Source organism: Syngnathoides biaculeatus, chromosome 6 (genome assembly GCF_019802595.1).
Source record: "Syngnathoides biaculeatus isolate LvHL_M chromosome 6, ASM1980259v1, whole genome shotgun sequence".
Classification (NCBI taxonomy): domain Eukaryota; kingdom Metazoa; phylum Chordata; class Actinopteri; order Syngnathiformes; family Syngnathidae; genus Syngnathoides; species Syngnathoides biaculeatus.
Window position 1 is genome coordinate 29,668,798 of NC_084645.1, and position 16,532 is coordinate 29,685,329.

A 16,532-nucleotide genomic window follows, 5' to 3' on the forward strand; every position below is an offset into this window, starting at 1 on the left:
AAAATTAGTTTTAGCAATTAAAAAAATTATCCCTGAAATGAGATTCCAGTTTGCTTTTTTTAAACGATATTTTCCGCCATAATATTTTAACTTAAAACGTACCATCACGACTTTTTCTGAAAAAGTAAACTCAGTTTTAATATTGAAGACGGGTCGTATTTTTTTTTTTTTTTTTGCTGCGCCATTAAAATGAGAAATTCCCTGGTGTGAATGTCCAGATATTGTCGCCAGTGAATCGGGACAACATCGGCACAATTTGACGCGACAAGTTAGCGTTTTGAGACTATCATTGTTAATTTGAACGGACGTTTCTTTTAGACATTTTCTCAATTTTTTTACGGCAGCTATGTCAAGACATCACTGCGTTGATAATCTAATCGAAAAGTCCATTTGATGCACACTAAATTGATCAAGTCCCTTCCCCGTCCGACCGACCGAAAAAGGAACTCAGCTTGCTGTAAACTTGCACATCTTTAAAAAAAAAAAATAAATAAATAAGTGATGAATAAAATTGATGAAAACTCTGGGGGGGAAAAAAGGCAAAAACGGATGGCTCGAAACAAGGCACTTGTGAGTTTGACGAAAAGAACGCGGCGCATGGTCTAATCTTGAGCCACCAGCATCTCCTGTCCAACCTGAAATCATACCAGCTATGGCCTCTAGATCTTCTATATATACCAAATCTCTACAAAATATATTTATATTATATACACACACACGCACTCACACACGCGCTGTACAGCTGTATATTTAAAATATCCCTTAGTAGATAAATAAATGCCTTCTTTCACAATCAGCGTCTCAGTGAGGTCCAACAAGGCGCTCATTTGGAGCCCCTCTCGTTCTTTTTGTTCTTAAAGCATTAACCAAGCTAGCTCGCAGCTCGTTAACTCATGCGACTAGCGCGTTAGCATCCCTGCTAGGTTATTATGCGGCTGGCTTCTGCGGGGAGGCGCGGGGGCGGGGGCCGTCGCCGCCGGAGGGTGAAGGTAACGTACGGAGGCGGGCGGCGGGGCGCTCGAGCGCTCGCCCTGGCCGAGATTGCGCTTGCGCTCGCGTACCAGCGCCCTCTGGTGACGCTTCATGCGCTCCAGCTGCTCCTCGGCGCTCATTCGGCTGCCGCGGTGGGGAGGGGGCGCGGTGCCCAGGTACTCGGAGGACAAACACTCCAAGGCACTCTTGGGTCGCTCCTGCTGGGGAACACATTGGAGGAGGATGATGATGATGATCAGACATATTGTAACAACAACAAAAACACCAATACAAAGCATATAAAGTATATGACAGAATAAATGTCCGTTTATTAAAGGGATACATTCCAAACTCCTTCCCTCCCTCCCTCCCTGCCTTCCTTTCTTCCTCCCTCCCTCCCTTATTTCCTTCCTTCCTCTCTCACTCCCTCCCTAATTTCCTTCCTTTCTCTCTCCCGCCCTTCCTTCCTTCCCTAACTTCCTTCCTTCCTTCCTCCCTCCCTGACTTCCTTTTTTTCCTTCCTTCATCCCTCCCTAACTTCCTTCCTTCCTTTCTCCCTCCCACCCTAACTTCCTTCCTTCCTTTCTTCCTCCCACCTGAACTTCCCTCCTTCCTCCCTCCTTCCTTCCTTACTTCCTTCCTTCCTTCCTCCCACCCTAACGCCCTTCCTTCCTCCCTCCCTCCCTAACTCCCTTCCTTCCTTCCTTCCTTCCTTCCTTCCTCCCTCCCTGACTTCCTTTTTTCCTTCCTTCATCCCTCCCTAACTTCCTTCCTTCCTTTCTCCCTCCCACTCTAACTTCCTTCCTTCCTTTCTTCCTCCCACCTGAACTTCCCTCCTTCCTCCCTCCCTCCTCCTCCACCCTAACTCCCTTCCTTTCCCCTCCCTCCCTCCCTAACTCCCTTCCTTCCTCCCTCCCTCCCTAACTCCCTTCTTCCTTCCTCCCTCTAACTCCTTCCTTCCATCCCCCCTCCCTTCCATCCTACCTCCCTCCTTCCTCCCTCCCTCCCTCTCTCCCTGCCTTCCTTTCTTCCTCCCTCCCTCCCTAATTTCCTTCCTTCCTCTCTCACTCCCTCCCTACTTTCCTTCCTTTCTCTCTCTCTCTCTCCTCTCCCCCCGCCCCTTCCGCCTTCCCTACCTTCCACTTCCTTCCTTCCTTCCTTCCTCTCCCTCCCTGACTTCCTTTTTTTCCTTCCTTCATCCCTCCCTAACTTCCTTCCTTCCTTTCTCCCTCCCACCCTAACTTCCTTCCTCCTTCCTTCCTTCCTTTCTTCCTCCTCCCCCGCCCTTCCTCCTTCCTCCCTCCCTCCTTCCTTCCTTCCTTCCTTCCTCCCCCCCTAACTCCCTTCCTTCCTCCCTCCCTCCCTCCCTCCTTCCTTCCTTCCTTCCTTCCTCCCTCCCTGACTTCCTTTTTTTCCTTCCTTCATCCCTCCCTAACTTCCTTCCTTCCTTTCTCCCTCCCACCCTAACTTCCTTCCTTCCTTTCTTCCTCCCACCCGAACTTCCCTCCTTCCTCCCTCCCTCCTTCCTTCCTTACTTCCTTCCTTCCCTCCCTCCCTCCCTCTCTCCCTGCCTTCCTTCCTTCCTCTCTCACTCCCTCCCTAATTTCCTTCCTTCCTCTCTCACTCCCTCCCTAATTTCCTTCCTTCCTCTCTCACCTCCTCCCTACCTCCCTACTTTCCCCTCCTTTCTCTCTCCCTCCCTTCCTTCCTTCCTACCTTCCTTCCTTCCTTCCTCCCTCCCTACCTTCCTTTTTTTCCTTCCTTCCTCCCTCCCTAACTTCCTTCCTTCCTTTCTCCCTCTCCCCCCTCCTTCTCCTCTTCCTTTCTTCCTTCCCCGTGCCCTTCCTCCCTCCTCCTCCCTCCTTCCTTCCTTCCTTCCTTCCTGCCCCCCCTCCCATGCCTGCTTCCTTCCGAACTTCCTCCTTCCTCCCTCCCTCCCTAACTCCCTTCCCGCCTTCCTTCCTTCCTTCCTTCCTTCCTCCCTCCCTGACTTCCTTTTTTTCCTTCCTTCATCCCTCCCTAACTTCCTTCCTTCCTTCTCCCCCCACTCGAACTCCGCCTTTCCTTCCTTCCTTCCCGCCCACCGGAAGTTCCCCCTTCCCTCCCTCCCTCCTCCCACCCTAACCCTTCCTTCCTCCCTCCCGCCCTAACTCCCTTCCACCGCCCTCCCTCCCTAACGAACTCCCTTCCTTCCTTCCTTCCTCCCGCCCTGACTCCTTTTTTTCCTTCCTTCATCCCTCCCTAACCTTCCTTCCTTCCTTCTCCCTCCCACCCTAACTTCCTTCCTTCCTTTCTTTCTTCCTCCCACCCGAACTTCCCTCCTTCCCTCCCTCCCTCCCTCCCTCCTTCCTTCCTTCCTTACTTCCTTCCTTCCTCCCCCCCTATCTCCCTTCCTTCCTCCCTCCCTCCTAACTCCCTCCTTCCTTCCTTCCTCCCTCCCTAACTTCCTTCCTTCCATCCCCCCTCCCTTCCATCCTACCTCCCTCCTTCCCTTCCTTCCATCCTTCCATCCAAGATTCTTGTGCACATAGAGTACTTGAAGTGCATTTATTTGAAATGAAATCATCTGCAAGCTATTTATTTAGCCGTTAAAGTTACCGTCTCCACTTAAGTAAAGTGAGGACTCACCCTGTCCACGGCGGTGCCGGGGCATCTCCTCAAAGTGACGAATGACGACACGGCGTCCGACTGGTTCGCCGTCTGCCATGATGCACCTGACAAACCAGATCACATCATCAAAACAAATAAGGATGACAAAGTCGTCAATACACAATTAGCGTTCCGGTAACAATACCTTTATGCTCAGGATAGTGGAAGTCGTTGTGGTGAGCGATGGCAGGCAGCTCGGGTTCACTCAGGAATGAACGCAAATCAGGCTGCGAGCATTCAAATGACAACATATAACGAGAGAATGCAATTTCTGTGAAACTTTGTGCTGTGCTAAAGATGTGACACTGACCGCAAATGGTGCGGAATGGAGTTGAACTGTTGAAACGTCAGACTTTATGTATGAATGGTTGGAATCAGTCGTGAAATGTGGAAGGCGGAGGTCAATATGTAAAACAATTTCTTCATTTGGGAATTGTATTGGCAAAATTTGGGGAATGTTATTAATGAACCATTTTAAGTTGGAATGTCAAGGAACATGGAAGAAAATGGATAAATACAATTCGGGAGTTTTAGTTCAAAAACTGTACAAGTGTGGAAAAAATTACAAGGAAAATTCAGATTGTTATATTTGTGTCGTGAATGGGATGAATAATTTGAAGTTGGAATGGCTTTAAGGAGTCAACAAGTGCGGAATAAAATGAAACCCATATAATTTGGAAAATGTATTGTGAAAATGTAGCAGTCTGGAAGTGGGATTGAGGACTGTGTGAATTGGTGAGATTTTTGTCTAAATATTCCCAATTAGATGAACTGTTTAAATTTGGAATGGGAAAGATGAGTAACTTATTATGCAACGTCTTGGTCTTTTTTTTTTTGTTTTTTGCAAGAAAAAAAATTTGTACTTCTGGAAAATGTGGGAAGATTTGGAATACAGAAATTAATAGACTGCATGTATGGTTTGTAGCGGTGGAGAAATGTAGATGAAAAAATTAGCAATGTAAAACTACTTTTGGTGCAGAATCTTATGACTCAGACTCATATGAGCCACAAAGCTGGAGAATTAAGATCAGCTTGGTTAACAACAATCTAAGTTTAGCTAAATTAGCTTAGCTTTATCATAACACCCCAGTTATTTTAGGTAATAAGCAAACATTTCAAAGAAATAAAAGAAATTAAAACTCAATCTAAAGGGGAAGCGAAGAGGGTGTGAGCGTACTTTACAGTCTCCATTGAAGACGTAATGTCCGCCTTCCCGGTCTTTCTTCCTCTCGTCAGACTGCCGCTTGAGACCTCGCACCGACGTGTGGCGGATGACCGCAGACGCCTCCTTGGGCAGCGGCGGCACGGTGGGCGGAGTCTCCTCGTAGTCGTACAGGTGAGGGAGCGGCGGCCGGGGGGGGGCGTCGTCCTCTCCCTGGGAACGCGGTAAGCGGAAAAATAGTTGAAATGGCTCCAAGTGGTGGATAGTTGTGGAGAGCGAACGTTACTACATATTTAAAAATAAATAAATACAATAATGTAAAATAAAAATGAAAAAGAGTTTAGTTTGGGGATTTCATTGTGAGTAGGTGGGAGTTTGGGGAATGTTTTACTAGTTCTGTAAGTCCCAAGTATGTTTCAAGTTGGAATGGTTTGAAGAATGTAAGAAAGGGTTGAGAATAAGAATGTAAATATAATTTTTTAGGGTCGAGAATAACATGAGTAATTGCTCTTCAGCATTTATGCAGTAATAGTAATAAGGCATAACCGATATTAATGCTGCTTACTTTTCAGACATGTCAGGGTCAGGGTCTTACTTACCCACTTTGGCACAAAGTTGGGAGGCAACGTTTGCGAGAAGACGCTTGGGACGTAGCTACGGGGGGGCGGCTGGACGTCGGCGCTGGAAGAAGAAGGCACGCTGGGCTCCGACACGGAAGGCACTAACTTCCTCTCTACAAGGAGTGACATGGCAATGGAAATTTAGAAAACATTTTCAAAACTAAAAAAGGTAAAATAACTTTAAAGGCATTTAAACAGATCCATCCATTTTGTGAGCAGCTTATCCTCACGAGTCACTGGGAGCGCTGGAGCCTATCCCAGCTGTCAATGAGCAGGAGGCAGGGTACACCCTGAACGGGTTGCCAGCCAATTGCAGGGCACATGGAGACAAGACAATAGTCACACTCACATTCACACCTAGGGGCAATTTAGAGTGTTCAATTAATGTTGCATGTTTTTGGGATGTGGGAGGAAACCGGGAGTGCCCGTAGAAAACCCACGCAGGCACGGGGAGCACATGCAAACTCCTCACAGGCGGGTCCAGGATCGAACCCGGGACCTCAGAACTGTGAGGCGAACGCTCTAACCAGTTATGCCTCCGTGGTGCCCATTTAAATGGATATTGAAAAAAAACATATTTGAAGACATTTTGAAAAAATGTAAAAAAAATGTCTATTTACTTACTTTTGAAGAAAATAACCTGTGAATTCAAATGAAATTAGACATTTTTTAAAATTCTAAAGAATTTAAAACGAAAGGCATAGGCAAAAAGAAATTAAAAAGGAATTTGCGCAAAAAAGTAAATGTAATTTAAAGAATGTCACTTAAAAATTTGAGAAGAAATTTAAATTTAAAAAGGAAAATTGTATTAAAAATTAAATACAAATTTAACCCTCTCTGGACCAAATAAAATTTTACAGAGAAAAAAATCTGATACTTTCAGAAAATGATACTCTAGACTTAAAATATTAAAAATGGAAACCATGAGGAAAATTAATTCAAAGGAATTAAAATTTAATTAAAACAATTGCTAAAATGTACTCGTTGAAATGTAGAAGTTTGAGAATTTGAAATCACGACAATAAAAACAGACTGAAATAGTTTAAAAAGGAATTTGAAAAGAAATGTAAAAGCCTTTGGAAGAAATTGAGAAGGAATTCAAAGACATTTGAAAGGAATTTGAAAAGATCATTTGAAGGATTAAAACGGAAAATTTAACCCTTTATAATACATGTAAAAGGAAGAAATTTAAATGGTATTTAATAAGAAATTTAAAGTAAAAAAAAAAAAAATCAAAAAATTATTTACTGCAGCCTGTTTAGGCAGCAGATGACAGTTTAATTAAATGCTAGTGTCTGCTAAACATCCAACTTCTGTTCAAATGTTTCAAGACAAAGCATCTGTACAATATTGTTGGAATGCCAAAACTCAAATTCCAAACGATTATAACAATAAGAAATGATGTTATTGTCATCCACGCAACCAACCCGGGTTCTGCACAGAGTTGATGGTGACTTTGTAGTTGGCTTTGCTGCCACTGAGTCCTGCCATCACGTCCTCGATCCTCCACAGCTCCCGCTTCAACTCGCCCTTTTCTTGCTGCATTGTCAGCGCCAGCACAAAAAAAAAACCCATACAAAAAAACAACACTTTACATGTGTAAATGTTGTCTTGCCTCGATACAGCAACAGACCTCACCTGCGAGGTGGCACCGAGATTCATGCGAGCTTGCATCGCTGCCCTCAGCTTCTCCACCGAACCCTCCAGCCAACCGTACTCCTCCCAGGCTTGCGTCATTTCCTGTGTGGAACATTATGGCAACACTTTGAACAAAAAAAAAAAACATCCATTCTTTTGTTTCCAGAGCACAAAGCAAGCTATATAAAGGGCAGGCTTAAGTGAATTAGGTGAGAGGAAAATGTGATTGAGTGCGGCTGTCTGTCTCCATGTGCCCTGCAATTGACGAGCAACCAGTTTAGTTTGTACCCCGCCTCCTGCCCGTTGACAGTTGGGATAGGCTCCAGCACACCCTGCGACCCTTGTGAGGATAGGCGGCAAAGAGAATGGATGGATGGATGGATAAGGGAAAAATTTGAAAGATGAAGGAATGTAAAAAAGCCATATAGTTGCTCCTATGGTCGTTAATAAATACGGGACAAAGCAAGGTCCAAATAAAGGCATGCGTGGAAGAATAAGGTTACTAAACAGTGATTCATTCGTACCGTGGATAGCCGGGATATCTGGGCCCTGATGGAGACCAGGTCTTCTTGCAGGAGTCTTTGCTGGTAGGCGATCTTGTGCACGTGGGCTGACTTCTCTTGGAACAGCTCCATCTGCTGGTGGGACACGTCCAGCACGCTCTCCAGCTTGTCCTGAGGGTTGTGCGGTGACATTTAGGCCTGGATGGTTTTGACGTTCTTTGGTGTGTGGCAGCTCAGTGACAACACGCCTTCACCTTATCCTGCTTCAGTGAGCTGATCCGCATTTCCAAATCTTTCAGGATCTTGTCTTGCTCGCACAACCGACTCAGTTTCACCTGCAGGGAGTGTTAAATACCTTCTGAGTTAATATTCGATCTTAAAAAGATAAACAAATGCCAATTAAACAGTGTCAAGCGGGTCATATCCCTTATTAGGAAGTATCGGATAAGACCAGTAACAGCTGGGGTGGATGTTTAGTTTGACACCAGAAAATTCGATTCTCACAATTGGTTGTTTGAAGTAAATATTGATGAAAAAAGCTGGAAAGAAACATCAATGAATATAAGTCAAGCAGGCATTTTTCTTCCAACTGAGTTCATAGACCTGTAACAGATGGGACATCGTCTGCATGTAAGGAAGTTCCGTCCACGGAGAAGTAGTTCATATGTCACGCCCGACCTTAGGCTGGCGCCGCCTGAAAGCGCACGCCACCGCGGCAATATCCCGCCTTCGCTGGGCTCCGAGTCAAAAGCAAAGACGGATACTCGGCGCGACTTGTTTTCAGGTCATTACACGAAGAGGATGGGTTCACCTGACACCTTGAATTACAATCACGGAGGCAAAGCACCTCATTAATAAAAGCGCCATTATGCAGGAGCAACGCTCGGTTCACTTTATCAAGCACCAACATTCGTGTAATAATGTTGCGACGGGAACAAAGTGCCCCTCCGTGTAGGAACTTGAACTGGTCACCATGTGAATAATTGATCCTTTTTAATTTAACCCACAGTGCCACTGTTGGAAATAATCCAAGTATTCATTTTACACTCATAAATATAGAAGTACTAAAGCGTCTGTCCTCAGCAAGGCTCGCTTTTTATTAACAGAGCTCTATTAATTTTCGAAGTGTATTTTAAGTACAAAGGAAGAACTTTACATACCTGGATACCAAACTCAAACTAGAAGATGAATTAAAGTTGAACATGTAATAAGGTGAATTTAAGTCGTACTTACAGTATAACTGTTTAGAGCTCGTGCACGTGATGTCACCATTTTCACGGCGCCATATTGCCGGTCAAACAGAGCTGCTTGACATTGTGTGAGACATTGAAACGGAGGATATTTACAATACCCGAGACAGATATTCAAAGAGATCATTCTATGGAATACCAGCTGAAAAGACCAGAAAAGATCGATGGATTTCGGCAATTAAACATGATGGTTGGTGCCCTACCAAAATATGCACACACCTGTGTCATGATCACTCCATTTCAGGTAGGAATCATTCTTCTCAATCTCAAATTCCCAAAAAGTATTTATAATGTCAAGTTGGCTCACGTGAGAACAATGAGTGTTAAAAATAAAAAACTGTCTGTCGCAGAGGTTTACGGAGGTTAAGTGTGGCCGCAATTGCTTCCAAGGTACGTTCCATGGAGACAATTCTGTCCTCTTTTTTTTTTTTTTCCAATTATAGTTAATGAATGAGAGTTTGTGTAAAACCAGGGGTCATTTATTCAAATATTGGTATTTGTATTGAATACAAGCTGAAAAGATCGTTGGATTCCGGCAAAGGCTAACGTGTGGCCGAACACACTTCCGCGTTCACAAGCCGTCGAAACCATCACTATGTGGGATTTATTCCTGATGACAACAGTTCCACCAACAAATTATTCGTATGCGTCCAGACTTTTATATGCTTTCAAACGTTTCCGTGTAAATCTCGACGACTTACTCTCCATATCTGTGTGTATATCCAGTTGCCGAAGCGAATTAACAGTCCAATTTCTTGATTTCGGCATTAAATATGGGTCCTCTCTGCCGAGTTTATCTCATTTTTCCATGTACCGTCGTTTATTTTCACCTTCTAAATGTCTGACGGTATCGGACAAGACTCTGGGCTTCGTGCTACAAGACATTTCCGTGGCGTCTCCAACTGATTTAGGATTAAGCAATGCCTAGCTTGACCAGCAATATGGCAAGGTAAACATAAGTCACGTGATTTTATGACTTAGGTGCACGAGCTCTACAGCACTAGCTATAGTTAGCTTCTAGTTAGCTACCTTATAACTAGCACTAGTTATAAGGGGAAGTCATACTGGTTATAAGGGAAATTTAATTGTTACTAGCCATAATTTTCAATTTTTACTAGCTATAATGTGAAATTAAGTAGAGCATCTGTGAAAAACGAGGAATACTGCTACTGCTTACAGAATCAGTCATTGTGAAACTATTGTTTGTGTCTGCATGACTGTATTATATAATGCCCCAAAAGCCAAGTCACACACCAGAAGGAACCAATCATGATACACGAACGACTTAATTCTTCTCATTTTGTTCAACATGTTTAAAAATAAGTACAATATCACAAATTGATATTTTTTTATTTTGTACTACTTTTCAGATTACATACACCAAAGCATCACACTACTTATGTGAATTAAAGTTGCCTTGTCAAAATGTGAATTAAAGTAAAAATAAAATAAAACTCACATCCACATCGCTCTCTGCGACCTTGACGGGCTTCCCCGACTCCTTTAGCGTTTGACTTCCAGCCACCTGAAACGGGATCAAACCACATTTCACGTCTTCGTCAAAGCGAAGGAAAATGAAACGCAGATTGAACGCTGACTACGATGCTGTGACGTAACCTCGCGTGCATGACGACAACAACAAAATAAATCACCACGTCGGCTGTTGCCATGGAGACCACGATGGACACTTTGAAGCCTCGCACAAGTGGACACGCCCACAAAAATCCCATCGACTTACATGAGGACCTCCATTTCATGGTTCAAAAATGGCTTTGTACATAATAACTGTACTTTTCTACTGTTATTTGTACTTGTTTTGATTACAGTTCTAATTTGCAACCCAATTTACCAAATAAAAAGTCTGTTTGTTCAACAAGGTGTTGCGGATAAAATCATGAGTGATCAAATTCAACACGAGTTACTAAATTCATAAAGATTTAAAAAAAAAAAAGTCACGCAGGCTGACTTTCATGGCAGCCAGTTTAGACCAGGACTTGTACAGTAAAGCCTCGGTTTCGAATGAAAATTTTGAGATTTTTTTTGCTTCTGTTTTCGAACGAAAATTGGTACTCGAAAGCCCCCACAGACCAGCCGACCTATGACACACTTTGTTGTGAATCCCCGCGCCGCCGAAAAAACCCGGAAATAACATATCGCGCACGGCGCAAGCAGTTGACGCACCCATGACGCGTTTTGTTAGTGTCAATTTGAACGCCCCACCCAAAAAAAAAACCCCCAAAAAAACCCAAAATGACATAACGCGCTTGCCGCAATCAGTGCACTTTTGTTATTCTGTATAACGCAGCCTCTATACACAGACGTATCCCGGTAGTGACTGTTGTTTTTCTTCTTATCGAGAACTACCGTATTAACCCCCAATCATGGCTCCAAAGAAGGCAAGTTGCTTGTTTGAAATTATTCTGCACTTTTGTTACTAAAAAAAAAGTTTACGAGGCTGGGGGGCCGAGTCGCTACAGATACGGTAATGCACTTCCAGCCTAGTGTACGCTACTACTAAAGCATACATTTTAAGCAAAAAATATATATATTTCTTAATTATTTTAATATATTAAGTATTTAAACTATACATGTATTTCTACTATGCAGTTTATTATCAGGAAAAGCTTTAAAAATGCTTTAAAAAGCCTAATTTTTTAGGCTTGGGACGCATTATTTCTTTTTCTATTCATTGTCATGGTAAACAATTAGGTTTTCGAACAAATCCCTTCTCGAACCGTTTTCTGGAACGGATTATGGTTGAAAACTAAGACATCACTGTACTTTTATTTGTTTACCTATTCGAATTGCTTTGTAAAATTTACAAACTGCATCAGCAGAAAATTACTTGAGGTTGAATTAATTGTGCCCTTTGCTTTTTGCTGTGAATTTACTTTGAGATTTCATTCTACCTGATCAATTCGGTTCAACAGGAATGAATACAATTGTCATGCCAATTATCATTGCCCCTTTTAGGCACCTGACATGTTGCTGGAAAGACCACAGAAATGTACACTGATATTCTACCTGCACCTTTTTAGATTACTGTTATAATTTTCAGCCCCTTTTTCTGTACTCGCTCAAATCCATTGTGCTCTGTCCCTGTTGCTGCAGCAATTCCAAAGACACACAGTTAACCTTGTGATTAATCAACCAGATAGTACATAAATAGAATAGAATTAAAAAGTCATTAAAAAATGAGTAAATCCTGAGGCAAAAGAAAAAAAATTCATCAGTCAAAATGATCGTGAGGGCTACAAACGTTCATCCATCAGGCGCTTTGATCACACAGCAGAAAGCCCTGCGTCATGGCAACACAAGGTGCAGCATTTTAGAGCTGGCGCTTGAAGCAGCTGGCTTATTTGCCACCACCGAGCCACAGCCACCACAGCCACAACACATGCACTGCCGAGCCTTCCCATGCCCACTTCGCTACGCCGGCGTCTGCTACATCGCTCTGTGTGTGTGTGCGTGCGTGACAATGAGTGGGAGGGACACACACATGGCGGCAAGACACGTGATGCTGTTCAAGCGTCAACTGAACAGGTCGCCTTCACATGCACGAGCACGCTGTATATGGACGTACACGCACACACACGCGTGCACGCACGGACGCTCACACATAGCTTACGGTCGTTAGAGGCCTGAGAGGCCCAGCAGTGCAGTGCAGTAGCAAACTGTGAACTGCGAGGATCAGGGGCTCTAGAGCTCTGATCTGTGAGTCAAAACAAAAAAAGAGCTGCAGTCACATGACAGCAGACGCCTTGGTTAAAAGACCGGGAATATCGTTTTTGTTATTATTTGTGAGGTGCATGGTCGCATTTAAAGTTGTGACAGGGCTGGAGACGCGCTGGGCTAACATGCGTCAGGGTTGTAAAGCACGTCAGCGATGAGGCAATCAATACAAAACAAAAGTCTTGCCTTCAGGTCCAGATACTCCAGGTCCTGCTTCAGCTGCTTGTACGTGTCGTCCACCTGCAACCAAACAATATTTTTTTAATGTGACTATAAATTGCAATTCAACGATAAATGGTATGTATGTGAATGGTGGGAGATGATGTAACAATGTCAAAACGCCAAAGGAAAAACTTAATTTGGGACAGAAAGGCTAAAAACCAAATTATTGGCAAGCAAAACACATAATAGTCAATACATTTGCAGTTGGCTGCAACAGACGTCAATATTTATGATTTCCCTGCAGCCTCAAACGCATCTTAACTTCATTGTTGAATGAATAATGTGTCACTACTATTTATAAAAATTTTGTCAGATTTTTTTTTTTTTTTTTTTACAAATCTCATCTGAAAAACAAAACTCCCAAGAAATTTGTACTCCAGATGCTTTTTGTCTCCTTCTATGACGTGACTATTTTCACAAATACACCCTTGAGCATGTTGAAGACCTCCCCCCGAACACACACACACACACACACACATTTTACAGTGTCTGTCATCTGTAAAAACATAACACTATCAGGCAAAAAAAACGAATGTTCTTTCAGCATTCACACTCGTGTCACGTAATATTTGTATGGATCACAAAAATGCCTCAGCCGATTTCTCTTTGCATGGAAACATCGTCACTCCTATGGCGACAATACTAATAACATAAACTGATGAAAACATCGTCAGTCTCACTCACTCACTCACTCACTAGACAGTCTCACGTCCACAGTCAACCAAGCAGGCAGGGAAGCTACATGCTACATGACAACAACAAAAAAACAAAACACCACACGAAAGCTTGCCGGCAAGAACACCAGACACAACTGCTGCTTTGTAACACATGAAAATGTCCCAAGATGACTGATGATGAAAACTGGCGGTAGAGGCTGCCACGAAACACATTGTTGACCTTGACTGTCAACTATAAAGCAGCTTAATCGTGCTGAGATGTCCGAAATTGGATTTCATTAACATTTAAATAGCGGACCCCAAAATGTTTAGGTAAAGGTTTGCATACTGAAAATTCAAAGGATCTAAGGGTGACTTGGTTGTTTCTCAACTTGAATATTTCAAACACCGTAGAACCAATCCATCAGAGAATATTAAATAATATTAATTAATGAATATTAAATAAACAGAAATGTCTCTTGTTTTTTGTTCTCGTTGCTATGTTGTTCCTTGTTCTTTGGTCTGAACGTCGTACCAGGGGAGCACCGACTGTCGGAGAAAAATTCCTTGTGTGTTTTTTCACACTTAGCCATTAAAGCTGGTTCTGATTCTGATTTATATTATATGTTGTTAATTTATGAGTTCTTTGAAAAGAATCTGGTACATCACAGCTTTACAGCAAAACTGATGAGGCACATAGATCAGGATTTCAGTCTCCACTATATTAGATACGACCCTGCACTGAGAAAATGCTAATCAGTCTCCAATACTACGACTAAAAAAATAATCACTAAATTGTTGCTTGTTGTTTTATTTGTGTATTTATTTATTATTTCTCCAAATGGCATTTAATATGACGACAAAGGTGGTGACACTGAGGAGCCGCGAGCTTCGTCACAAGACCCTGACTTCCAAAGGCTCCAGTGATGAACTTGAGCAAACGCTGCCTTTGGAGGTGAAAATCCAATTGAATCTTTATCGTATGTTTGACACCTGCTCCAGAAGAATCCTGTAACTTCACGAAAAGTGGTTATATTTGTTGCTAGTCCCTTTATGGGGGGCTGCTAGAAGGGTCGGAAAGGCGACTGAAAATAGAGACAACATGGCTATTTTGTCAATCCCTGTGTAGCCGCCTGCCTCATCTCCACCCCAGGCCATTTTGGTAACGAAAGCTTCACTCGACGTATACCAAGACAGAACCACTTCACCAAAACAGAGTCATGTACTGTGTGCTGTCTTTCTTTTTCCCTTGTGTATTTTTAATTCTATCGTGTACACTACGCCAATGATATCTTGTGAAATACAATAGCAAACAATGGGTTTCTTTCATAGGGGCAACCTCTACCTGGCCTTGCTATGGTGAAGGCGGTCGGGGGGTGGGGTGGGTGGGGGGCCGCCCACCTGGGTGTCGGCCAACAGACTGAGGTGAGTTAGCGCAGGAGAGGGGCTGGGGCCGACGGGGAGGCCGGCGGGCAGCGGCTCGTGACGCTGCAGTTGCGCCAGTGTGTGTTGGCGGGCGGCCGCCATCTTGGCCTGCTGGCGGCGCAGCTGAATGAGGAGCAGGGTGAGCTCATTGGGCTGCACCCGTCATCATTTCATCATTATAACCACACACAAACACACACCAAGAGTGTTACATTTCAACCAATTAGTGCAGTTCAGATCCGGTTGCTGCCACGTCTTTTACCGTCATACAATGAGGAAGGCACTGATTAATTTAACCATGACCAAAACCTTGAAATCAATCCTAACACAGGCTTGAAACCTAAATTCGGATTTGAAACACTTTTTCAAAATCCTAAACTTTGTTTAAAAGACTTATTTAAAACCCTAACATTGCTTGTAACCCCACTGCAAAACCTTGTTTGAAAACCCATCTTCAAACCCAAAACCAAATTGAAAACCCTACCTCTGGCTTTTTACCCCTATTCTGGAACCATGACCTTGGCTTGTAACCCTATTTTGAAAATCAATAACTTTGTTTGAAACCCTAACTTTAAATCCCAAACCTCACTTGAAAGGCTAACAGTGCGAACTTGAAACCCTACAAGGGTTGAACCTTAACAGACTTGAATCATATAAAATCTGGAGTTTGAGAATCAGTATTACATCACAGTTATTACGTGGAGGCGTCATAGCGATCAATTACGTATGCAATGTTGGCCGTTTTAGTTGAATCAGACATACCGTTTTGCCGTGGAGGCTTGGCGCACTGACCGTGTGCGTGATGTAGTTGGACGGAGGCAGAGAGCGCCTGTCGATGGTGGATGCCTGAAGCACACAAAGGCCATTGAATACAATTTCCATACTGAAATATGTCATTACACCAAAGACAATACAGCATTTACTACTCAAAACAGTTGTGACTTTCTTTCACCGACTGTGTTACCGCTGGCACGCAAGGCACCGGAAAAATGAAAATAATATTCAGTTTAGTAAACGTCCACTGCGTCACAATGACTGACATGAACAAGTGTGATTGCCGTAATTTCGCACCTGATTATAAGCCTCACCCAGTACATTTGTTAAGGAAATATCATTTGGTACATACATAAGCCGCACCTGTGTAAAAGCCACAAGTCCCACATTGAAACCCACATTGAAACAAGATATTTACAAAGAAAGCTGGTACACAGAAAGAGTTTTCAATGTTTTAATACCTTAGCTTAGCTTAACATACCTGTAACAACAACACGGTAGCACAAACTGGGCTGGTTAAAAAAAAAAAAAAAAAAACAGCCGCGGCAGCTACATAGTAGCAACTCGGTAGTATTGCACCAACAGGGCCGGTTAAAAAACAACATATCTAAATCACTGAGACGCGGCAGTAACACTGTAGCAACGCGCTAGCGTGGTGCTAATGCGGCACCAACAGGGCCAGTTAAAAAAAACATACTTGTAAAAATCACTGAGACACGGCAACAACACAGCAGCAACAAGCTAGCGCAGCGCTAAGAGGGCCAGTTAAAAAAAAAAAAAAAAAAAAAACATACCGGTAAAAGTCACTTCCTCGGCACATATATTCCACTGGTGTCACTCGCGGCCGTTAGAAAACTGCACAAATTAGCTGTGTCACCGCATAAGCCGCAGGGTTGAAAGCGCGTGAAAAAAGTCGCGGTTTATGGGCT

The 16,532-nt window shown here is 43.3% G+C and overlaps 1 protein-coding gene across 9 annotated transcripts in view; it reads right to left on the reverse strand.

Annotated features, from left to right (window-relative positions):
* plekha7a (pleckstrin homology domain containing, family A member 7a) overlaps positions 1-16,532 on the reverse strand; it is a 126,337-nt gene that overhangs the window by 7,221 nt on the left and 102,584 nt on the right. For 7 of the 9 annotated variants that reach the window (XM_061823759.1, XM_061823752.1, XM_061823754.1 and 4 more), the window contains 12 exons: positions 15,592-15,675; positions 12,713-12,766; positions 10,254-10,319; positions 7,799-7,879; positions 7,566-7,715; positions 7,042-7,143; positions 6,831-6,942; positions 5,383-5,516; positions 4,799-4,996; positions 3,767-3,848; positions 3,601-3,686; positions 999-1,193 (listed from right to left, as the gene is read on the reverse strand). In XM_061823759.1, the coding sequence (XP_061679743.1) occupies positions 999-1,193; positions 3,601-3,686; positions 3,767-3,848; positions 4,799-4,996; positions 5,383-5,516; positions 6,831-6,942; positions 7,042-7,143; positions 7,566-7,715; positions 7,799-7,879; positions 10,254-10,319; positions 12,713-12,766; positions 15,592-15,675 (1,344 nt within the window). The remainder of the gene's footprint in view (positions 1-998; positions 1,194-3,600; positions 3,687-3,766; positions 3,849-4,798; positions 4,997-5,382; positions 5,517-6,830; positions 6,943-7,041; positions 7,144-7,565; positions 7,716-7,798; positions 7,880-10,253; positions 10,320-12,712; positions 12,767-15,591; positions 15,676-16,532) is intronic. The other 2 variants (XM_061823753.1, XM_061823756.1) reach the window with 2 other exon arrangements.